The sequence below is a fragment of the Peromyscus maniculatus genome, chromosome 13, assembly GCF_049852395.1.
Source record: "Peromyscus maniculatus bairdii isolate BWxNUB_F1_BW_parent chromosome 13, HU_Pman_BW_mat_3.1, whole genome shotgun sequence".
Taxonomy (NCBI): Eukaryota; Metazoa; Chordata; class Mammalia; order Rodentia; family Cricetidae; genus Peromyscus; species Peromyscus maniculatus.
Window position 1 is genome coordinate 27,512,837 of NC_134864.1, and position 21,006 is coordinate 27,533,842.

Here is a 21,006-nt window from a genome sequence, read left to right on the forward strand (position 1 = left end):
CGAGGTGCTGACCGTCCCGCCCGCGGCCCGCGCGCCCGCCTGCTCCGGTCCGCTCGCGGATCCCCATCTCCGGGCGGCTCCCGCCTTCTGGCTCACCCACCTCTCTGAACCCAGGAGCGTAGCGGCTGAAGGAAGTCATGGTATTCGCTCCAGGTACTCTTGCACCTTCTTTTCCCGCAGACGTCTAGGCGGGGAGCGGGGCGGGAGGGAGGCGAGCGCCCAGGGAGGAAAGGCCTTTCAGACGGCAAGGTCCATCTGCGCGCTTCGGAGTTGCGATGGCCAGGAGCTGGAGAGCGCCGGGTCGCCCACTCCCCTCACCTGACCCATCTGTTCCCCGTCAACCACCCCCCGCCCCCCGAGCCTTTCCTCCTCACCGTCCCGCCTGAATCCCCACACCCCGAGTGAGCACCGGCACCTTGGCAAGTGGCCCCCTTCGCCAGCAGCACCAGACCTGAGCGGGGGTGCGGGCGGGGAGTGGGGCGAAGGGTACTCGGCTTGGGCTCCTTCGGTGGGAGTCTCTGTCGCTGCTTCTCCACCCGTCCTCAGAAGCCGCAAAGTGACCTGCTTCCTCCCGGGCCTCCCGGGAAGGAGGTCGAAGCTATGCGAGCGGGGCGAGGGGCAGAGGAGCGCTAGCCCGAAGGAAGGATTTTGATCTGAAACTCTGTCCGGACTGCAGCAGGAGGCGGTTACTGCGGCGCCGCGGACTCTTGCAGTGTCTTTGGGGGGCAGGTGGCGAAGGACCTGGGTCCTTTCGCTGCTGTTAGAGGCTACAAGTTGACGAAGCGTCAGATTTATCTGAGGTTGGTGGGTTTACCAGTGTGTGTGTGTGTGTGTGTGTGTGTGTGTGTGTGTGTGTGTGTGTGTGTGTGTGTGTTGGGGGCAGAATGAGGGATCTAAGTGAAAGCTGAAACCTGGACCGCGGTCAGAGTTGACATTTCTAGATCCAAAGTTCGTCTGTCTGTCTGTCTCTATTTTTATCTTTCCCCTTTTTAACCTTCTCTCGCCTCCCCCCCTCCCCCGGCTCTCCTCTCCCCTTCTTTATTATTATTGATTTATTTTATTTTTAAGGCTGTTTTTTTTTTTAATATTTATTTAAGGGAGGTGGACAACAGGCAGCAGGAAACACACAGGAGTTAGCACTCTATAGGTTTGTTAGGTGTCTTTAATTTGAGAAACAGGTTTGGCTATGTCCTGGCTAGGGAACCAGACACTAGAGAGGAAAAATAAAGCATTTCTAAAAGGAAAGGATTGGATCTAGCTTTAAAAAATAATCGCTGAAATGAAGGAAGAGGAAGCTGTCCATCTGTCAGTGACCCTCCCCATATCCCCTAAAAACTAGCTCAAGAGACAGGATCGAGCTTCTGTCAGCTCCAAGTTACCACAGGTAGTGATGTTTAAAGAGCATTAGTTCTCAACCTGCGGGTCACGACCCAATTGTGGGTCACACGACCCTTTCACAGGGGTCACATATTAGATATCCTGCATATCATATATTTACATTACTATTTATAACAGTAGCAAAATTACAGTTATGTAGTAGCAATGAAAATAATTTTATGGTTGGGGGTCACCACAACATGAGCTGTATTAAAGGGTCACTGCATTTAAAAAGGTTGAGAACCACTGCCTTAGAGGAATGCCCAAGAATCCTTCTCCTGCCCAAAGCAGAAAACTCAAGGGAAGTGCAGTGGAGGTCCAGTTTGTGGTGGACAGCCAGGCAGCCAGCCCAGGGGCAGTGAATTGGAAAGCAGCATCTTTCCAGTTCCAACCTCAGAAAACACTTAGCGGCTTCCTTGCTGGCAGCTCAGCCTGACTTCCGTCACCCTGCGAAGTGAGCAGTATCGCCCCGACTTTACCACTTGCATGGAGGCTGATTCCAGACAGTCTTGCCAGGCTGAGCTGGGGTTGTTTGGCTTCAGCTTCTGCCTATTTTGCCAAGTCTTTGAAGTCCTCCTGGCACCCGCCCCCCTTACAGAGGTGGAGGTGGAGCTGTGTCTAGTGCTATGATTGTCGTGGGATTTTATCCAGACATTTCCCCTACAAATGAAGGGGTGGAGGGCAGGGTAATCAACGATAGACTTTTCTGGAGGGGCAGTCTGGGTTCCAGCAACTCACAATTTGAACAGGCGTTGCCTTCCCATTGAACTTTAAAGTTTGTAGTTCCTGTTTATCTCTGTGGAGGAAATTTCGATGATTCATATCTGCCAAGACACTTTCAGAAACTGACCTGAATAGGACAGGTACAGAAACCTGTGACATGTTTCTTTTGTCTCCCTTTCCCCCAATTTTGAGGTTTTCTTGAAAATGATAAGCACCCACCATTGTGTTTACTGCCCCTGTGTTTGCAAACCCCTGTGGTGACATCATTCTGAAAGAAATCCAGAAGAGTGATTTTTTTAAAAAACTCCATTAAAATTTCACTATTGTATTCTCATTTCAGTCTATTAGCCTTCCAAATCACTATAAACTGAGACTCTACACTTTTTCCCCCCTAAGTTAAGGGGAATGCTTTCCCATCGCATTCCTCCAAGCTACCCTAAAACGCAAAGGAGACGACTCAAAAATTAACAACCAGCTAATCATAAAATTGGGCCAGTGTGTCTAGTGTTCTTCCTGAGTTTTCACAGAAGTAAATGGCACCATGGGTTCTAGCTCGGGCCTTGGTTCTGTAGGTTGACCTGTGTTTACGTGGCTCTCTGCTCACCTCAGAGGCAAAGGTGAAGAGCAGAGCCACTCGCCGTCTAGAAATGCGGTGGAATGGGGAAGCACCAGAATGAAGCTTTAGATGACCTTAATTAGAAGTTATCCTTGCCATTTGCTATAAAACACACAGGCATTTTCATGTCTTGGTGTCCATGCTCTGGGAGAAATAAGGCTTTTGTTGGGCAAGAGCCTTGAGTCGTTTTTCTCAGTTTGATTAGGACAGAAAAATAAATCCCACATAGTTCCTTTCTCTTACACGATTTATAGACATTGCAACTTACAAGGATTTTAATTTTGTGCAAACTATTTTAAAATTCTCCAAGGTAAGGGGTCATGGCTACTTTTTTTTTTTTAAGGATTTGCATCTGAAGCCAATTTACTCATTTCGTGCACCTTGTATGGTACTTTCACAAAGTTAGCAGTTGAAGGAGCAACAAGACCTATCGAGTTCTCCGCTAGGACTGATGGTTATACCCTCAACAGAGATTAAAGCCAAATTGGGTCACATGGGAAAAACAAAAGCCTTGTGATGCTTTCCCCCACTCATCCTGTTGCTCTCTCTTTGAACTGAAGGCAAAGTATTTCCGAAGAAATGTGAAAAGCTTCACAAGTGTGAATGACCAGGCCCCAAGGGAAGATGCTGATAAACCAACATGGAGACATACTTGGATTTCCATTTGTAATGTAATTGACCCACATCACCTGTCTGTGAGCATAGCAATAGCTACCGTTTAGGAGGTGAAAAAGCACTGTATGATATCTGGACTTCCCATGTGGTGTCTCAGGAGTTTGGAATGGGGGTATCTGTAGGTGGATTTTTCTGTCCTGCCTGCCGGCTCTCAAATAACCACATGGAGACTTCTTATTAATTATGAAAGCTTGGCTGATAGTTTAGGCTTGTTTTTTCACTAGTTCTTATAACTTAAATTAACCCACATCTTTTCATCTACATCCTTTTACATGTCTGTTACCTTTACTTTGTAAAGCCCATTCTGTTTCCTCTCCATTTCACTTGTGACTCTGCCCTTCTTCTTCCCAGAGTTCTCTCTGTCTGGCTCTCCTGCCTAGCTAATGACCATCTAGCTTTTTATCAAACCAATCAGACGGCGCTTTGGCAAAGACACATCTTTACAGTGTACAAAAAGATTATTCCACAGCATTTCCCCCTTTTTGTCTAAATATAAAGGAAAGGATCTAACTTTAAGACAGTAAAACTATATATAATAAGAACAATTATCAGGTAAGAATTACATTTATAATGTCCAGTCCATTTGTATTGGCATATTTGCAGAAAACACTCTATTATTTATTCTATCTTGATGAGTCCAAAGCGCTTTACCTAATTTACCTTCTATCATAACTGAGGAAAACTATAACTATGATTATCTAGTCTTAAATTCTATCAAAGACACCAGAAGGATATAATATCACCTAAGTCAACAGGAAGTTCAGTGCAAGCCACTTTCAAATCTATAGAAATGACAGACATCTGGCTGCCTGGATAGTCACCCAAGGTTCCTCTGCAACACTGGGGCACCCAATCTTCAGCCTACAGGCCTATAACATCTGACAGACTTTTCTGTGAAGTAGGAACTTTTGAAGGATTGTCCTACCCTGTCTTGGCAAAGTTCAGCAGTTACCTCCTTTTGTGTCCTGCTGATCCAGTTTGGATTGCATACTGTCAGTAGTCGAGGCAAGGGCAGTTTCTTACCCAAATGGCTAGCTTTTGCCACAAAGAAAGCAAACTCCATATGGAGGTTCTTCAATGCCCATCATCCTTTTTGAAGTAAATTGGTGCTGCCTGGAGCAGATTTGTCTCACTGTCATGAAAAGCCTTATGTTATTAAAACATTTTAAATGTCATGTTCTTCAGGTCTTTGAAAATCACCTATCTAAAACATATCTCTGTATGACCTTAAAAACATACCTAACATGACTATAAGTTTGATAGTTACAGATGACTACTAGCCTGTATTATCCTAAATAGCTTTCAAAGATTAAAACTTCACATAATCTTTTTTTTTTTTTTGAGACAAGGTTTCTCTGTGTAGCTTTGTGCCTTTCCTGGAACTCACTTTGGAGACCAGGCTGGCCTTGAACTCACAGAGATCCACCTGCAGTGGGAGGCAGACATGTAATCTTTTTAAATGAGATGTATCTTAAACAAGAATAGAAACATACATACAATATAACAAAAATAACCTTAAATTTGTATCAATATAACAAAATCTATGTCAATGTAAAATATTTGGGACTAGTAGTTGTTTAAAAGTAGACTTAACAATTTACCCTTTTATCTCATCATTTCTATATTATATCTCTTTTTTCCTTCAGAAAGAGATCCTGGAATAGAACTCCTTTGTTTAGCTTTTTTCCGAACATGACTAATAACAACTTGTAACCAAACCCCCCAAAGGATGGCAAATATCTATAACCCATCAAATAACCAAAATCCCATACCTTTTGGGAATGTGAGCATCATGTTCTCTAGATTGCTTCCTGTTGTCTGGGGGCATTGGAATCTTAAGAAACCCTTGGAAAATTGGGATAATGGTCAAGTCCTGGTAGAGTTAGCTGTATTATTTGTTGTCCAGTTCCTGTGTGATAGGAAAGTGTAGAGCTTATCTGAAGTCCAGGCTGGAGGAGTCTGTGAGGCTGAATCATCTTAGTCAGCAGCCTTGAAGCTGTTCTGGATGCAGAACTCTGAGGAAACTGCAATAGAGGCACTCTGAGAGGCTGGATTATCTGGGCCACCCATTTTCATTTGTATCTGGTCCCCTTGTTCTGAAAACACATAAACTTTCAAAGGTAACACACATATCTGCATTAACACAAGTATAGATTGTGTGTTGTACATAGGTCAGCATGATTTTTGTTTTATGTTTGAGCAGGTAAAATATACATCACCTGTCTTGTAGTTTTTCTTGGTTTATTTCTTTATGTCTGTAGCCATAATTCTTAGGAGGTCTTGCTATCGATCAAATCTGATTCTCTTTAGCCTGGATGAATCCAAAGCCTTTTCTTTTCTGTGGAAACAAAAGCATAACCTCTTCTACAATGTAACATATTATTTGACTTTCATTTTGAAGTTAAGACATTTTAAAAATATATAGGTTGATTTAATTTAGCAGTTTCCATAATCCAGTGTCTCTCAGTAGCTATCATTTGTTCATCAGCATTCAAAAAATTTAACGACAACACAATAGTATACACGATCCAGACTCCCTGTGTATTTCCCATCTTTATATGACTTATTTTTTCACTTACTCTTTCTTTAAAGACCTTATTATTTTTAAACTATTTTTCTATGACTGTCCATACCCCTTTTTTTCTTTCTTAAGCCTATGTACATTTTGAAACACACTATAACCTGTTTAGAAGTGTTTTCCATCTGAACATGCTTTACTGTGTATCTGTAACCTTCTCTGTCCGCATGAGCAAAACCTTAAAGCCACCATTCGACTTAGCTCATGGCACATTGGTGGGTCAAGCAGGCAGACAGCTGCCTGGAGCCTGTCTCTGTACCATGGCTGGTATGAGAAACATGAGACTAGGAAGCTGCATTGGCTCCATTTTTGTGTGTTTAGATCCTTTTTTTAAGCACATAGAGACTTCTTATTAATTATGAAAGCTAGGCTGACAGCTTAGGCTTGCTTTTCACTAGTTCTTTTTTTTTTTTTTTTTTTTTGAGACAGGGTTTCTCTGTGTAGCTTTGTGCCTTTCCTGGAACTTGCTTTGTAGCCCAAGCTGGCCTCGAATTCACAGAGATCTGCCTGCCTCTGCCTCCCGAGTGCTGGGATTGAAGGCGTGCGCCACCACCGCCCAGTTTTCACTAGTTCTTATAACTTAACCCATATTTTTTAAATCTATGTCCTTTTATGTTGCTCAGCTACCTTTACATTTTAAAGTCCATGTGCTTTCTCTCTATTTGGCTGGTGACTCTTCTTCCCAGGGTTCTCTCTGTCTGGCTCTCCTGCCTATATTTCCTGCCTAGCTAATGGCCATTTAGCTTTTCATTAAACCAATCAGAAGGTACCTTGGCAAAGGCACATCTTCGCAGTGTTCAAAAAGATTATTCCACAATAGGTATCACAGTGTTCTTGTCTATTTATAGACAAAGCCAACATGAAAGAGGGACGTGAGACCACTGGCCAATTGTATTAAAGTTGGCAAAATGGCAGCAGAGTGTATTTCTTGGCTGAATTCCAGGATGGAAAAAGAAGGTGTACTCACAAACTCAAGTCTCTTCACTGCCATGTTGCCTTGATTAAAAAAAAGAAAAAAAAATACCCAAATCAGAGTAATCTAATGAGGAATGGAAAACGGGATGGGAGTGAGGACAGAAATTCCCTTATCTCTGGTTCCACACTGCTTCGCCAGTGAGTACCATATACTTCAAGAATTAACTCACCTTTCTGGTGGACGGGCCTAATATATGCTTGACTTGCTTGGAATTACTTCAAGTTAGATCCTGTGCCAACAAAAAGGTCTTTTCTCTTGCATACAAATGAGGTGAGGTATAATAATGAGGATTTCATGAGGACATAAAGAGGTGTAATTGCAAGTAATTAGGTAGGCAGACACTGACGTCTAAGCTTAGTTTGGAGAGCATTTAAAAAACACAAGTATTTCTAAAGACAGTGATCAAGTATGAGCGAGAATTGTTGAAACCAAGGTTGGATAAAGCACAGGGACAAATAGCCAAACGAATGGAAACACATGAACTATGAACCAAAGGCTGAGGGGCCCCCAACTGGATCAGGCCCTCTGAGTAGGTGAGACAGTTGATTGGCTTGATCTGTTTGGGAGGCATCTAGGCAGTGGTACCAGGTCCTGGGTTCATTGCATGAGTTAGCTGTTTGAAACCTGGGACTTATGCAGGGATGCTTGGCTCAATCTGGGAGGAGGGGACTGGACCTGCCTGGACTGAGTCTATCAGGTCGATCTCAGTCCTTGGGGGAGGCCTTGCTCTGGAGGAGGTGGGAATGGGGGGTGGGCTGGGGGGAAGGGGAGGGGGGCAGGAAGGGGGAGAACAAGGGAATCTGTGGCTGTTATGTAGAACTGAATAGTATTGTAAAATAAAATAAAATAATAAAAAAATAAAGAAAAAATGTCTGGAAAAAAGAAAATATTTATTACAAGGTAGCTATAGCCTTTATACATTTATATAAATCTATTAATTCAAAGAAAGTGATGAATAAACTATGTAGTACACTGTCTTAACTGTCAGGTTTATGATCTGCCAGCTTTGCAAATTCTTTTCTGTTAGTGTTGTCTTTTAAAAATGTATTCATTTCTTTAAAATTAACATATACTACATTTGATTTTTTGTATATGGTTCAATGAGTTTAAAAACATGCATAGACTCATGTGATCACCACAGAATACCTTCTATACAGTAAAGTTTTCTTCTCTTGTTACCCTTTTCAGTCAAAGCCTTTCCTTTATCCTTCCCCATGTTACTCACAGATCTGTTTTCTATCCCTAACCATTTACTTTGTTCAGAATGTCATACAAATGGAATCACATTGGGTCATAGCCATTGATGCCACACCAACAAAATACCACAGACTGTATGGCTTATAAACACTGGAAGTTCATTTCCCATAGATTCAGAGACTAGGGAGTCTAAGACCAAAGTGTGGCAGATTGAGTATGGCAGATCCCCAGCAGACAGACTTCTTCTCACTGTGACTTCACATGGCAGAGCATGGGAGGTGTGCCTTCATGAAGGACACCAGTTCCATCACAAAAGATCTGTGGGAGTCTCCCACTGTTTGGATGTATCTAAAATGACTTATGCTTTCCCCACTGAAAGACATTTAGGCTATTTCCAGTTTAGAGCAATAATGAATAAGGTTGTATTAAATACTTGCATGTGTTTGTGTACAAGCCTGGATTTTAATTTGTTTGAGGCAAATGCTCCAGGCTTGTGACTGCTGGGGCTTCTAGGAAGTTACACCTCAGTTGTTCTCTAGAAAACTAGTTTGTTTTCAAGGCCACCATCAACCTGTTAGCAGTCTCCATAATCCTCACTCTCGCCATTCTGATAGACATGCAATTGTGTACAGCATGATTCAATTTGCATTAATGATTGTGGTCCTTTAAAATATTTTTTTTGCATTTATTTATTTTTTTAGTGTATGCGTATATGTATGTGTGTGTGTGTGTGTGTGTGCGTGCATGTGTGTGTATGTGCACATATGCACATCACAGCACACAAATGAAGGTCAGAAGATAACTTGCAGGACTGGGTTGTGTTAATTTTCTCCTTTTACCATGTGGGGCCTGGGGACTGAACTCAGGTTGTCTGGCTCTGGGGCCAGCATCTTTTTCTGTTGAACTATTTTTTTTTTTCCTGCCCATTCATGGATCATCTTTTCAAGAGCTTATTTGCCAACTCTCTACTTTCTTGATGTATCTGTTTAAATATTTTGTCAATCTTTTAGGAGAATGTTTGCATCCTTGATATTGGATTTGAGGATTTCCTTATATAGTCTGCTGTCAGATACGTGATAATTTGCTGCTGAGTTTTTCATTTTTTCAACACTATTTTCAAACTTTAGTTTTTAATTTTAGTGGAGTTAATGGATTTTAATAGGCTATATTTCATGACATATATAAGAACTTTTGCCTAATTCAAAGTTTTCAAGATTTTTTTCTCCCAAGTTTCCTCCATGAGTTTTATAATGTTATGTCTATGATCTATTTTCAGGTTTTTTAAAGTTGTTTTTACTCAGTTGTGGTGGTAAACCTATGCTTTTTCACCCAAGAGTGTCTAGCATTTGTCAGGTCAGCTAGCAAAGAAGGTCTAAGCATAAGGTCATGCATGACAGTATCAGACTTTTAAGCACATTATAAAACTATTGCTATTAAAACAGTGTGATCACCAGGTGAAGCAAACACTCCTTGGATATGGCCCAAAAAATCCAAAAGCAACAAAAGCAAAACCAGAAAGTTTCTGCAACAGGACATGAAGTAATCAGCAAATCAGGCTACAGAGCTCAGGTTTTATGGCCCCATATATTTCAGAAGTGATTTTTGTAGCTAGGTAAAAAATTGTCATTTGTGTTTTCAGAGGAAGCACATAGAATCTGTTTGCCATTTTAGGGCCTGTGGGAACAACTGCTTAATTTCCATTTATTGCAGGAGTCTCTAATTTCTTCTTGCTTTTGATTTCTAGTTTAGTCCTATTATTAAACTAGAAATAAATTTTGTTTCAGTGGTGAAAGTTTGCTGAAATGTTCATGACCCACAATGTATTTTATTTCAGAGAATGTTTCACATGCACTTGACAGGAAGCATACTTTGCTCTGTGGGGGTGGGTTGTTGTATGGTGGTCATGTGACACAGTGAGTGCTCATCAGGTCCATCCTGGTCCTATCTGATGCTGAGTCTGCTTGATCTCCTCATCACCAGGACAAAAGCACCTATCACAAAAATTGTGGATTTTTTTCCACCTTAAAAGTTGTATTTCTCTTTTAAAAAAAGAGATTTACTTACTTTTATTTTATGTGTATGAATATTTTGCCTGCTTGTGTGTATGTGCATCACTTATGTGTATGCCCATGGAGTTCAGGAGAGGGCATTGGATCCCTTGGGACTGTAGTTATAGAAAATTAGCTGCCACGTGGGTGCTGGGAATCAATTCCCCTGAACTCTGTCAAAGCTGTAAGTCCTCTTAACTGCAGAGCCACCTCTCTGGTCCACTTCTCTCTTCTTTTAAACTTGAATTTAAATTTTTAGCATTTTAATTAATTCTTTGAGAATTGCCTACAATACATTGTCTTTTGATCATATTCACCCCTCCCTCAACTCCTTCAAGATCCACCCACCCATTCCATACCCACCTAATTTGGGTCCTTAATATTACATATATTTAAAAAAAACTATCAACTCCAATTTGTACTACTTATATATACTGGAGTGTGTGGCCATTCACACGAGCACAATCAACCTACTAGAGGCTGTACCACTAAAGTAAACCCAGTCTCCTCTTGTTCTGAAGTCTATTTTGACAAACAATGAATCCACATTTCTTTGCTTCAGTGGTTGCACAAGACTGTGGCCTTTCGTTATTTGTGGAGATTTGTCTACTTACTAAAAATCTATCTGTGACTCCTAAGATAATGACCAGGTATATGTAAGTGGTGACAGAGTTGGGTCACCTGACATGGCTCTTACTAGCTGAGGTTGAGGTCCCTAGCTTTTCAACTCTCCCACTGTTGTACCCTTCCTCATCGCTGGACTTTTGCTTGGTGATATCAGGGTCTAAATGGCCCTGAACATTCTGTTTAGATGGAGTATGGTGTTTGTTAACTTACAGATGCATTTTACAGGAGCTCCATTCCAGGTCTACGTGCAGTGCTGCTGTGTGAGCTCAATGTCAACGAGCAGATCACACATGCCAAACACTGTGCCTTTGAGAATAAAAGCACAAATCAAGGTTATGCATTGATTAGTTGACAAAATGCCATAGAGGGTCAGAGGATGTCCTGTGTTTCCCTTTAGAGCTATGGTCACATAATTGATAATTCATTGTTTGCACGGCTTCCCATAGTTGGAATTGTCAATAATGAGAATTAACTGTAATTTTTCGTTCTTTGACTTACTGGGTTTTTTTTGGGGGGGGGGCAGGGGATGAAGCAGGGTTTCAACACAACCTAGGCTGGTGTCAAAGTTGAGATCCTCCTGCCTCAGTCTCCCATCTGAGTGGTAGGATTAGAGGTATGCACTACCATCACTACCATGCCTGGCTTCATTCTACTTGTAATTAGCTTTTTCCCATATTCAGTGTGGGCATCTTGGGCACAGGGAATTATTGGTTTTGTTTTAATCAGATGTACTATCTTAAAGGTGAGTTAAATCAATTACTAACTGCCTAGATGTCTTTCTTCTATAATTACCATGTTTTCTACTTCCCCATTATCACTTAAATTCTATTTAGTCATTTGAAAATTTGCGTTGCTATAATTTTAGCTAACCAAAACAAAGAAAATGAGCATCACCATCGTATAAAATAGATATTAACATTTTATATGTAATTTCTAGTCTTTGTCTTCATGAACACTTTCTCCTCTTAAAACAAAACTATCCTGACATAATATTTTTTGTCGTGTTTACCCAATGTACTGTTGTCAGCATTTAATGCCTCTCAGCTGCCTTCCACATATTAATTACTTAAATGATGGAACAGAAGAGTTCATTATTCTCATTTACTTCAGATGACAAATGCCAGGCTCAGAAGCCTGAGCAATTTTAGATCACAGAACCAAGACCTGAATGTGGGTCTACTTTGCTTTCTCACATAGCCTGGTTATGGAATAGGTAGGAGACAGCAGTCACTTTGCACAATGTCTTGAATTTATATTATTTATTCTGAGTGCGTGTGTGTGCGTGTGTGCGTGTGTGTGTGTGTGTGTGTGTGTGTGTGTGTGTGTGTGTGCATGCACATGTGTGTGGCCTCACACACCAAGGTATTCAGTTCTCTCCCTCTGCCACATGGGCTCTGAGGATCAAATTCAGGTCATCAACTTACTGGCAAGTACTTTTACCTGCTGAGTCATTTCACTGGCCATTACTTGACACAGTTGGTTTTCTTCAGAGAGGATCTTCCCTGTATTAAACACTCCTTCCAAGTTTGAATAGACAGGATATCCACTTTCAGATCTCATAGAAGACTGTCTTTGCTCACTTCCTGGATTCCTCATCTCCCCAGCTGCTGCTCTCAATAAGGGAGAGAAAATGGGTAGCCAAGACTGTCTAAGCTGTTCAACAAAGTAAACAGATTCAATCAATGTACACAGGGCATTCCCATGAACCAAGAGCCACTTGCAGCTTTCCAAGACTGGGGATGAATGGCCTAAGGCTCAGTGTATTTGTCCTTATACTACAAATCTGATTAAAACATTCCACCTGCTCCATGGGAATTGCAATAGGAAGATCTGTTGCTTGTTGTAGAAGTTTGAATTTGAGAATAGACGTATCTGGTTTTCAACAATACATTTCTGCCATCTCTGTGCTTAGCGTCATTGGGTAGACTATTTAGTCTTGTTTATTTTCTCATAAATAAATATCATAAAATGTATTTTCCAGAGCAGCGATGAAAATAAAGTTAATGTGTCAACTATTCAAAATAGAAATGATATAGGATCAACTTATATCATTATTTCTGTTGTATACAGAAGCTAAATAATGCTGATCTAAGTTAAAACAGTGACTACTAGAAGAAAGGAGTGGTAGATAAGGGGGGTGAGATAATAGACACCAAAAGAAAGACTATATTCTGGTGTTCCACAGATCTGTAATTCACAGTAACCTATCATACATTTTTTGGGCATCTAGAGGAAAGGGTCCAAAACCTCCAAACACAAGGAGATGGAAATGCACACTGATGGAGTGAGTTGAGCCTGATTAATACACTACCAACCATGCATGTTAGTAAAACTGGGGGACAATAGAGTAAATATGATCTATTGCTGTTGTCTTGTTATTTCAGAGAAGAATGTCTAGGAGTTGGATTTTTATCAATCTTGGGGAGCTACCGTCGACTCTTTCTGTGGAATAAAACTCACTTACCTGGGTAGAGGTTATGAAACTTTAAAACAAAATGCTTCACCAAGCTGAACTGATGATAAAGCAGATGTCTGAGTGCATCTTGGGATGAATAAGTTATGAATCATGAAAAGCTGCTGTTTAAAGGCTAGCAGCTGCATGCTTGAAAGCAGATGGCCATCTTGCTGATCTGAATAATTCTGATCTTATCTAAATTTAAAAGAGGACTGTGTTTAGGTACAGAGACAAACCCTTAAGAATACTGAGCAGCAGCAGCAGCACAGGGAGATGCTATTCCGACGAGAACACCATACCCCATGTCTCTAATATTCATATCAAGTTACGCCAAACTTGTATATCAAGGCACCGTTCCCCCTTCAGTATCCACTGATCTGTTTGAGAACGCATTTCCCATACTTTATGTCCTAGCTGTTCACACATTCTTAGGTAGTGTTCTTTGAACCTCATCTTTGGCACAATGTGAATGCTCCTAGGAAGAAAAAGCTACAGTATTCTTGGTGAGACAATCACACAGCTTTCTCTAGGAGTTTGAAGAGGATCAACGTTTGGAAACATTGACTTGCTACATGGTTGAGTCTTCCTCTCCTGTTTTTGGTCTAGATGACCACTGGCAGCATGCTTACAGGCTTAGCACTTTCCTTCTCAGGAAAGAGGAAAAGAGCACAAAGCAGGGAACTAGAATTTGTGGGAAAGCCTGTCATGTGCCAAATGTATTGCATGGGTCTCTACAACAAGGATAACTTTAAATAAGGAGATGCCAAACCACAACGTCCTTTAACCTGTGGCTGCCAGACTGTCTACATTCACAATGGTTGCAGTTGATTTATTTGCTGAAATAAGTAGATGAAAGTGAAATGATTTCTCCAATTCTCTTTAAAATGTATTTTTTCCCCACAAACTTAGACAACTAGTCCTTACGTTTCTTGAGAAATAAACTCAAATTCGAGTCAGTCTTGATTCCTGGGAGAATATGGTGGTCTGTTTGGTATTTGGATAGGTTACCTCTGTGTAACCCGCATCTTGGGTTGCATGAGAGAAGATGATATTTTTGTCTCCTTAGGATTTATTTATAACATTCTTTGGTAATCTTTGCGTTTCTCTCCTTCCTCTTCTTTTAGACTAAGTCTTATCATGTAGCCCCGGAACTTGCAATGTAGGTCACGCTGACCTCACACTCAGAGATCCAGCATCCTTCCTCCCAAGTCTTTCTAGATGCACTCATTAAAGATGTGCATCACCGCACCAAGCCCTCTCTATTTTCATTGTACATTTTCATAAATAAAATCAAATACTCACTGCAGTGTCATCAGTGAGGTTTTAATCACCCTAACCCGGAGTTTAGACTGAAATCCTCGGCAGCTCAGAATATATTATTTTACCAGATGATGAAGCCATGATATAAAAGTGAATAAAGAGCAGTTATTTTACTCTAAAAAGAACTTGCATCAAAGAGGTCAGACTTTAAAGCTTCATTCACCTTGCTATTTATTTTGTTCATGCCTGGAGCCCAATGCTAGTTGCAGGCAACGGAATTGATCAAAAAGACTAGATTATAACCTCTGTTCCGACTGCCTTATTGTGGAGGCTGAAATTACTCAAGGTCAGAGAATCTGAGCTTGCTTTACCCAGCAGGACTGCATAAGGGGATGATTTGACCATGGGTGTGGTTACCAGGAGTCTGGAAGTGTTGGCACTTGGCTGTATCTAGCAAGGGGGAGGTCTTTTGCCTTACCCCTCAGCATTGCTATAAAAAGGCCTTTTGAATAAAATCTGGGCTGTCAGGTATTGATCCAGGTTCTTTCAAAGCTATCCTGTGTTTCTGTCTTTCCTCTCAGCAACTAGGCCTATCATTCTACCTCATATTTTCTTATTCCTCTCTCCTCAAGAATACCCTGGGAATAGTGGGGGAAGGTCCTCCACATCTTATACAGGGCTGGACCTGTCAGTGAGGGTCACATGCAGCTGTCTGGAAGGAAAAAAAATAGCTACCATGGTGGGAATAGAGCTAGACTATCAGGGAGGCCCAAATAGGTCTGTGGTATTATGTGTATACATCGGCATGCCTTTTGATAATTTCACTATTTATTCAGTAAACTGCTTATTCTATGAATCCTACAGTCTACTAGGCAGTGAATAGTGGAATATTAATACAAAGGACATTAACGATTAGAATTCCGTGTTTGAAGGTAAAAAGGTAAAGGGAGATCAAGGGAAGAATGGTTTAATTCTGTTGAGTGACAACTGACTTGCCTTGGGCCCAGTTCCCTTTGAGAGGGTAGTTCTGGAGGAATGGGAAGAGATGTGAGATCCAGAAGATTCTCTTCTCTTCTGTGGCCTTTTATCACAGCTGGGCACCATTTATGAATGCTAGAATGGGGGATGGAAAGATGGGGGACGATGGCAAAGAGTACTTTTCCATGTCTGTGTAGGTACATAGATGTGCCCTATGAAGAACTGTACTATGTTTGAATAAGGGATATTACAGATTGAATCTAGGGCTTTGTGCATGCAAGAAAAGGGCACTTTACCAGTGAGACACAACCCAGCCCCAAGAAATGGTCACTGACACCTTTGAATGGTCATAAAGACATCCTCAAGAAGGAGATAAGTCTTGTAGAGCAGGGGAGGCTCTCTAATTGGAGCAGGCATGTTTGATCTGCCTCCTCATTCTGGCTCAGATAGAGGTCATTTTCCTTCACTGACAATTGCTACTACCAGGGCAGGACAAAAGCACCCTATGCTCCCTTTAAAGAGGCACCTTTAAAGGCAGACACAGTTTTTCCTTCATTTCTAAAGCTGAGGTGTGCTTTCACCAAAAAGTAGGAGAAAAAAAACCCAAGAAACATAGCATAAAAATATCTTAAGGGTATCTGTGGGTGGATGGCTCAGTGAGTAAAGTGATTACATTATACACACAAGGACCTGGGTTTGATCCTTAGAACTCATGTCAAAAAGTCAGATATAGTGGCACGTTTGTGATACCAGTGCTGAGGAGGTAGAGACAAAAGGAGCCCTGGGGCTCTTTGCCTCATCTAACCAGTAACCTTTAGGTCAGTGAGAGAACCTGTGTCTAACTAGGTGAATCCTCTTCCTGAGGATGATACTAGAGGTTGTCCTCTATCTCCACATATGACATGTGACTCCACCTACCCACAAACACTCACAAACACCTATTCTCCCTCCCTCCCTCCCTCCCTCCCTCCCTCCCTCCTTCCCTCTCTCTCCCTTTCTCTCTCTCTCTGTCTCTCTCTCTCTGTCTCTCTCTCACACACACCTGTATTCACACTCGCACAAATATGCTCACACACACCTGTACTCTCTTTCTCTCACACACCACACACACACACACACACACACACACACACACACACACACACCACCTTTGAAAAGGTCAGGAGTTTGCTTAAATCACAGGTAATTGATCTCTTAGTCCATGTCCAGTTTACCCAGTCACTATCTGTGCTGTGGCTCAGGGTTTTCTGGGCTAACAACTCATTAAAATTACCCGAGAATCTGATTCCAACACAGGTCTGTAAAACAAAAATCCCAGGGGTGTGCCCTAAGTGTGAGCATTTCTAATGGCTCTCTAGGCAACGGGCGGTACAGCGGAGAGGTATCAAAGGGCAGCACAGTGGGCAGAGAGCTTCAGGACTCCTCACCATCCTGTTTCTTGTAAAGTTCCACCTGGCACCTATTGGATACGTGCATGATGCTCATCTTTCTGTCTTACCATTCAAGTGAAAACTAAGAGATGGCTTGTACCGAGGCCCTGTCCCAGCTAGAGAAAAACTCTGTGTGGTTGCTCTAAGGATTGTCACGTTTTAGACACCAGGGATGGTCTTGCCCCTCCTACTTATGATGAAATTTCCAACTTGTGATTATTAAAACATTCATACAACCAGAATCACACACCAAGGAGCAGGAGAGTGGGCATGGCCTACTCTAGCTGCATCCTAGGCTTAAAGATAAACCTTTGTCACAGTTAGGCTTTCTATTGCTATGAAGAGTCACCACGAGCATGGCAACTCTTACAAGAGAAAGCATTTAATTGGGGCTTGTTTACAGTTTCAGTGGTTTAGTCCATTATCATCATGGTGGGAAGCATTACATCAGGCAGTCATACATGGCACTGGGGATATAGCTGAGAATTTTACATCTGGATCTGTGGGCAGCAGGAAACGAGAGAGACACTGGGCCTGGCTTGGACTTTTGAAATTCAAAGCCCACCCCCAGTGACATATTTTCTCTAACAAGGCCACACCTTCTAATCCTTCTTAACTAGTGCCACCCCTGATGACTTAAGCATTTTAATATATGAGCCTATGGGGGCCATTCTTATTCAAATCATCATGACCTGAGCTAGCACAGTCCTTCACTGTAGGGGGAAAGATACAGAATGCAGGAGCACAGAGCCACTTGGTGGGGAGCCACTGGTTTGTACTAAGGACCTTAGGACCGGTAGTCTCTTGGTTGGCTGTTTGATCACAGAGTTGACTCTGAGACAGAATCGAAGTTGGAGAAGGAATCAGACTGCATGCATGACAGCTCCACTCAGGGATAGCTGGTCCAGTGCCCTCGTGAGCAGTGTTTGGTGCTTTTTCTTCAGCCAGTAAACTGGAACAGATGGAGAAATAGGGATATTTGCCTTGGTTTCATATTTCAGAATGGTGTACTGTTGCAAATTTCAAATACAGAAGGAAAGAACTGAGGTAAGTAGATTATTGGATCAATTTTCCGTCAGGTCCAAGGCTTAAATTTTTATTGTATGACCTAACTTAGAAGCAATTTATTTGCTAAATTAAATCAGCATGTTTATTGTTTATAGAGTCTATAATGCATCACTTTGAAAATAAATATTAATGTTATCACATATGCTAGGTGTCTCACTTTGTTTTGAGAATCCAGGAATTGAATGGATCAAAGGCTTTTATAATGCTGTGAAGGGTGATACACACACACACACACACACACACACACACACACACACACACACACACTCCAGATAGATAGATAGATAGATAGATAGATAGATAGATAGATAGATAGATAGATAGATAGACAGAGAATAAGCTATCTAAAATATAAGCTACAATATCTTATTATCTAAAATATTATACAGAGTTTTCATACTTTAAACATACCACTCAGGGTTAGTATATGGAGTAAAGCTTTGAATCGGGAATTTTAGTTTAACACAGTTTTTCTACTTACTTGCCATTTGACTTGGGGGAAGTCACTTAGTCTTTCTGAACCTCAGATGGCCGAGTTTCAGAATTGATAATAATCTTTCTTATTAATAAAATTTCAATCATGATTTAAAGAGAAACATTTAAAATAATGGACCATACATCACATAGAAAATTGAAATATAATTGCTTTTAGGTTATTAACCTCAATCAGAGACTCAGCTTGCGTAATTGATCAAAAAATCCCTATACTATTCTCAGGTATTGATGTCAGCTCCTATGGGTTTCACAGGCTGGCCTTGAACTCACAATCCCCTAGCCTCAGCCTTCCAGGCAGTAAGAACACAGGCATATACTATCATGAGCAACTGGATGCTGCTTCTGTTAACAACTAATTCCCATTTTTATGTTCTTGTTTGATTTTTGTGCAGATTTTATTACTCACTCATCATTTTTCACGATTACCTTTTGTCTTTCTCTTAAAAGAACTATAGAACACCCTCCTCCACCCGCACACCATTTTGAAGTGGCAACATCTGGGACCCACCAATCTTTCAGGAATCCATCCCAAGTGACAGCCTTTGTGCAATTTAGACAATACCACCATTTTCTTCCATGGTGATGCTTTCACTTCTTGGCAGGATCCCATGTTCAGTCTGAAGATGTTCTCTGGAGAGGGTCTTATAGAGGCTTAGAAGAGAAGTGAGTCAGGCTTCCTAGAAATTGCTGCTCCCAACAGTAAAGTTTTAATTTCTTGTATTCTTAGTAAGTATACATGGGAGAGTCTAAGCAACAAGTTCTTTTCTGATATTGGGTTTCTGTTTACTTTTTCTAAAAATGTTATCAGCCATCTTAGTCTTTGGTAGTATGATTTCTTGCTGGTAAAACACATGTGACCACATTAAAAACCACATAAAAGACATCATTTGTATTAATTGATTTAAATGGCTAGATGAAGTGTGCTGAGAATCATCACAAGGACTCATCATTCTTTCAATAAGTGCTTGATAAGTGAAGACATTAGAGTCTCTAACAATCCAGAGAGTAGATTCTTGGCCTCAGGCTCATGGGTGAAATGGGGATGAAATGAAAGTAGCTTTGCACTAGTTACCTCCTTTTGCAGAACAAAGTACCATGGAGCTCAGTGGCTAAGGGCTCCATTCACCCTGGTCACAAGCCTTTGATTTGGAGGGTGGACTTTGCAGAGAGCTCAGCTCTGCTCTGATTGCCATAGCCAGGAAGACTTTGATGTCAGAGGTTTGATCAAAGGTTCATTTACTTGATGACTCATGATTGACATTGCCTGTCAGGTAAAAATTTAACTGATTGCAACCCCTTTATGTTACTTGCCTTATGGCCTGGAACTCTTGCATGATGACTGCAGCCAAGGGGGAAAGCCCATATGTCACCTTTTTATAATATACCTTTGGAAGTCCTGTCCTACTACGTTGTATTAATTGAGGCAAATTCGAGGAGATAGGATAGTAACTCCACACTGAAAGGTGGCAAAGTTTGAAAGACTATGGGACAGAAGAGATATGTTGCTCCAGTAAATTTTTGCAGGATAGAATCTCATATGCACTTAATACAGCTTTAATGAATATTAAATGAGCCAATATATACAAAGGGTATAGTTCATGCATTGTAATTGGTAACTATGAATGTGCTGTGGTTACTGCTTTTGTAAACGTGCTAGGCTACCATGAGTCTCTCTGGTTAGTGGAGACTCAGACTGTAAAATTGGCAGTTCTGGCAGAGGAAAGTCAAGCCCGAGGGTTAACTTGTTCAGTCACACAGAAGGAACTGAGGCCAAGAGACCAAAGTTGTGAGTGCTTATCACAGATCACACTATGGAACGTGGAGCTGCCGAGTTGGCAGTCACAGAAGAGATCTCTGAATAGTGGATGAAAGTAAGTGAAGAATGCCAAGTGTTCATGAGCCGTGGATCCTGACTTCATAATAGTCCTGAGCCTAAAGAAATAGGTCATCTCTTTATTTCAGAGTGGATTTGTGTTCAGCTCTAAAGGTTTTTTTGCACTTATTTTGTGACTTAATCTGATTAATGAGCTTCTACAAAGATCATGAATACTATATAACATATAATAGGCAAAAAATTTTTTTAAAAATAAGAGTACTTTTGAGTATTAAAAATATTCTAATTGATGATATAGAAGGCATGCACATGGTTACAGTTACTAAGCCTTTAGGCCAGCACACATCTATTCAGTTACATCATTACAACAACAACCAGGTAAGCAGAGCCTAGAATGGGGGTGGATGACACCGAAAGGTTTTGCTGCATTAGGACTCATTTCATCCCTAGAGAATAAGGAATGTGACTTATTATTAAACTTTGCTATTTTGCTCTGAAATATGTTACCTAAAAATGGATTTAAGAAATTAATTTATAAAGGCTTTCTAACATCACTGCTATATTCAGAGAGGCCTCTGAGGGGACTGGAGTGTCACATGAGTTGATGGTGATCCATGTAAAGGATCTGCATTACAGGATAACCTTCGGGTTACTGCAGGTTATTCCTCT

At 41.2% G+C, this 21,006-nt stretch overlaps 1 protein-coding gene across 1 annotated transcript in view; it reads left to right on the forward strand.

The window, feature by feature from the left end:
• The first annotated feature begins 52 nt into the window (after positions 1 to 52).
• The window catches only part of Akain1 (A-kinase anchor inhibitor 1), a 41,380-nt gene continuing 20,426 nt past the window's right edge, over positions 53 to 21,006 (forward strand). The window contains exon 1 of the mRNA XM_006989956.4: positions 53 to 153. Within this exon, the coding sequence (XP_006990018.1) occupies positions 138 to 153 (16 nt within the window). The 5' untranslated portion in view covers positions 53 to 137. The remainder of the gene's footprint in view (positions 154 to 21,006) is intronic.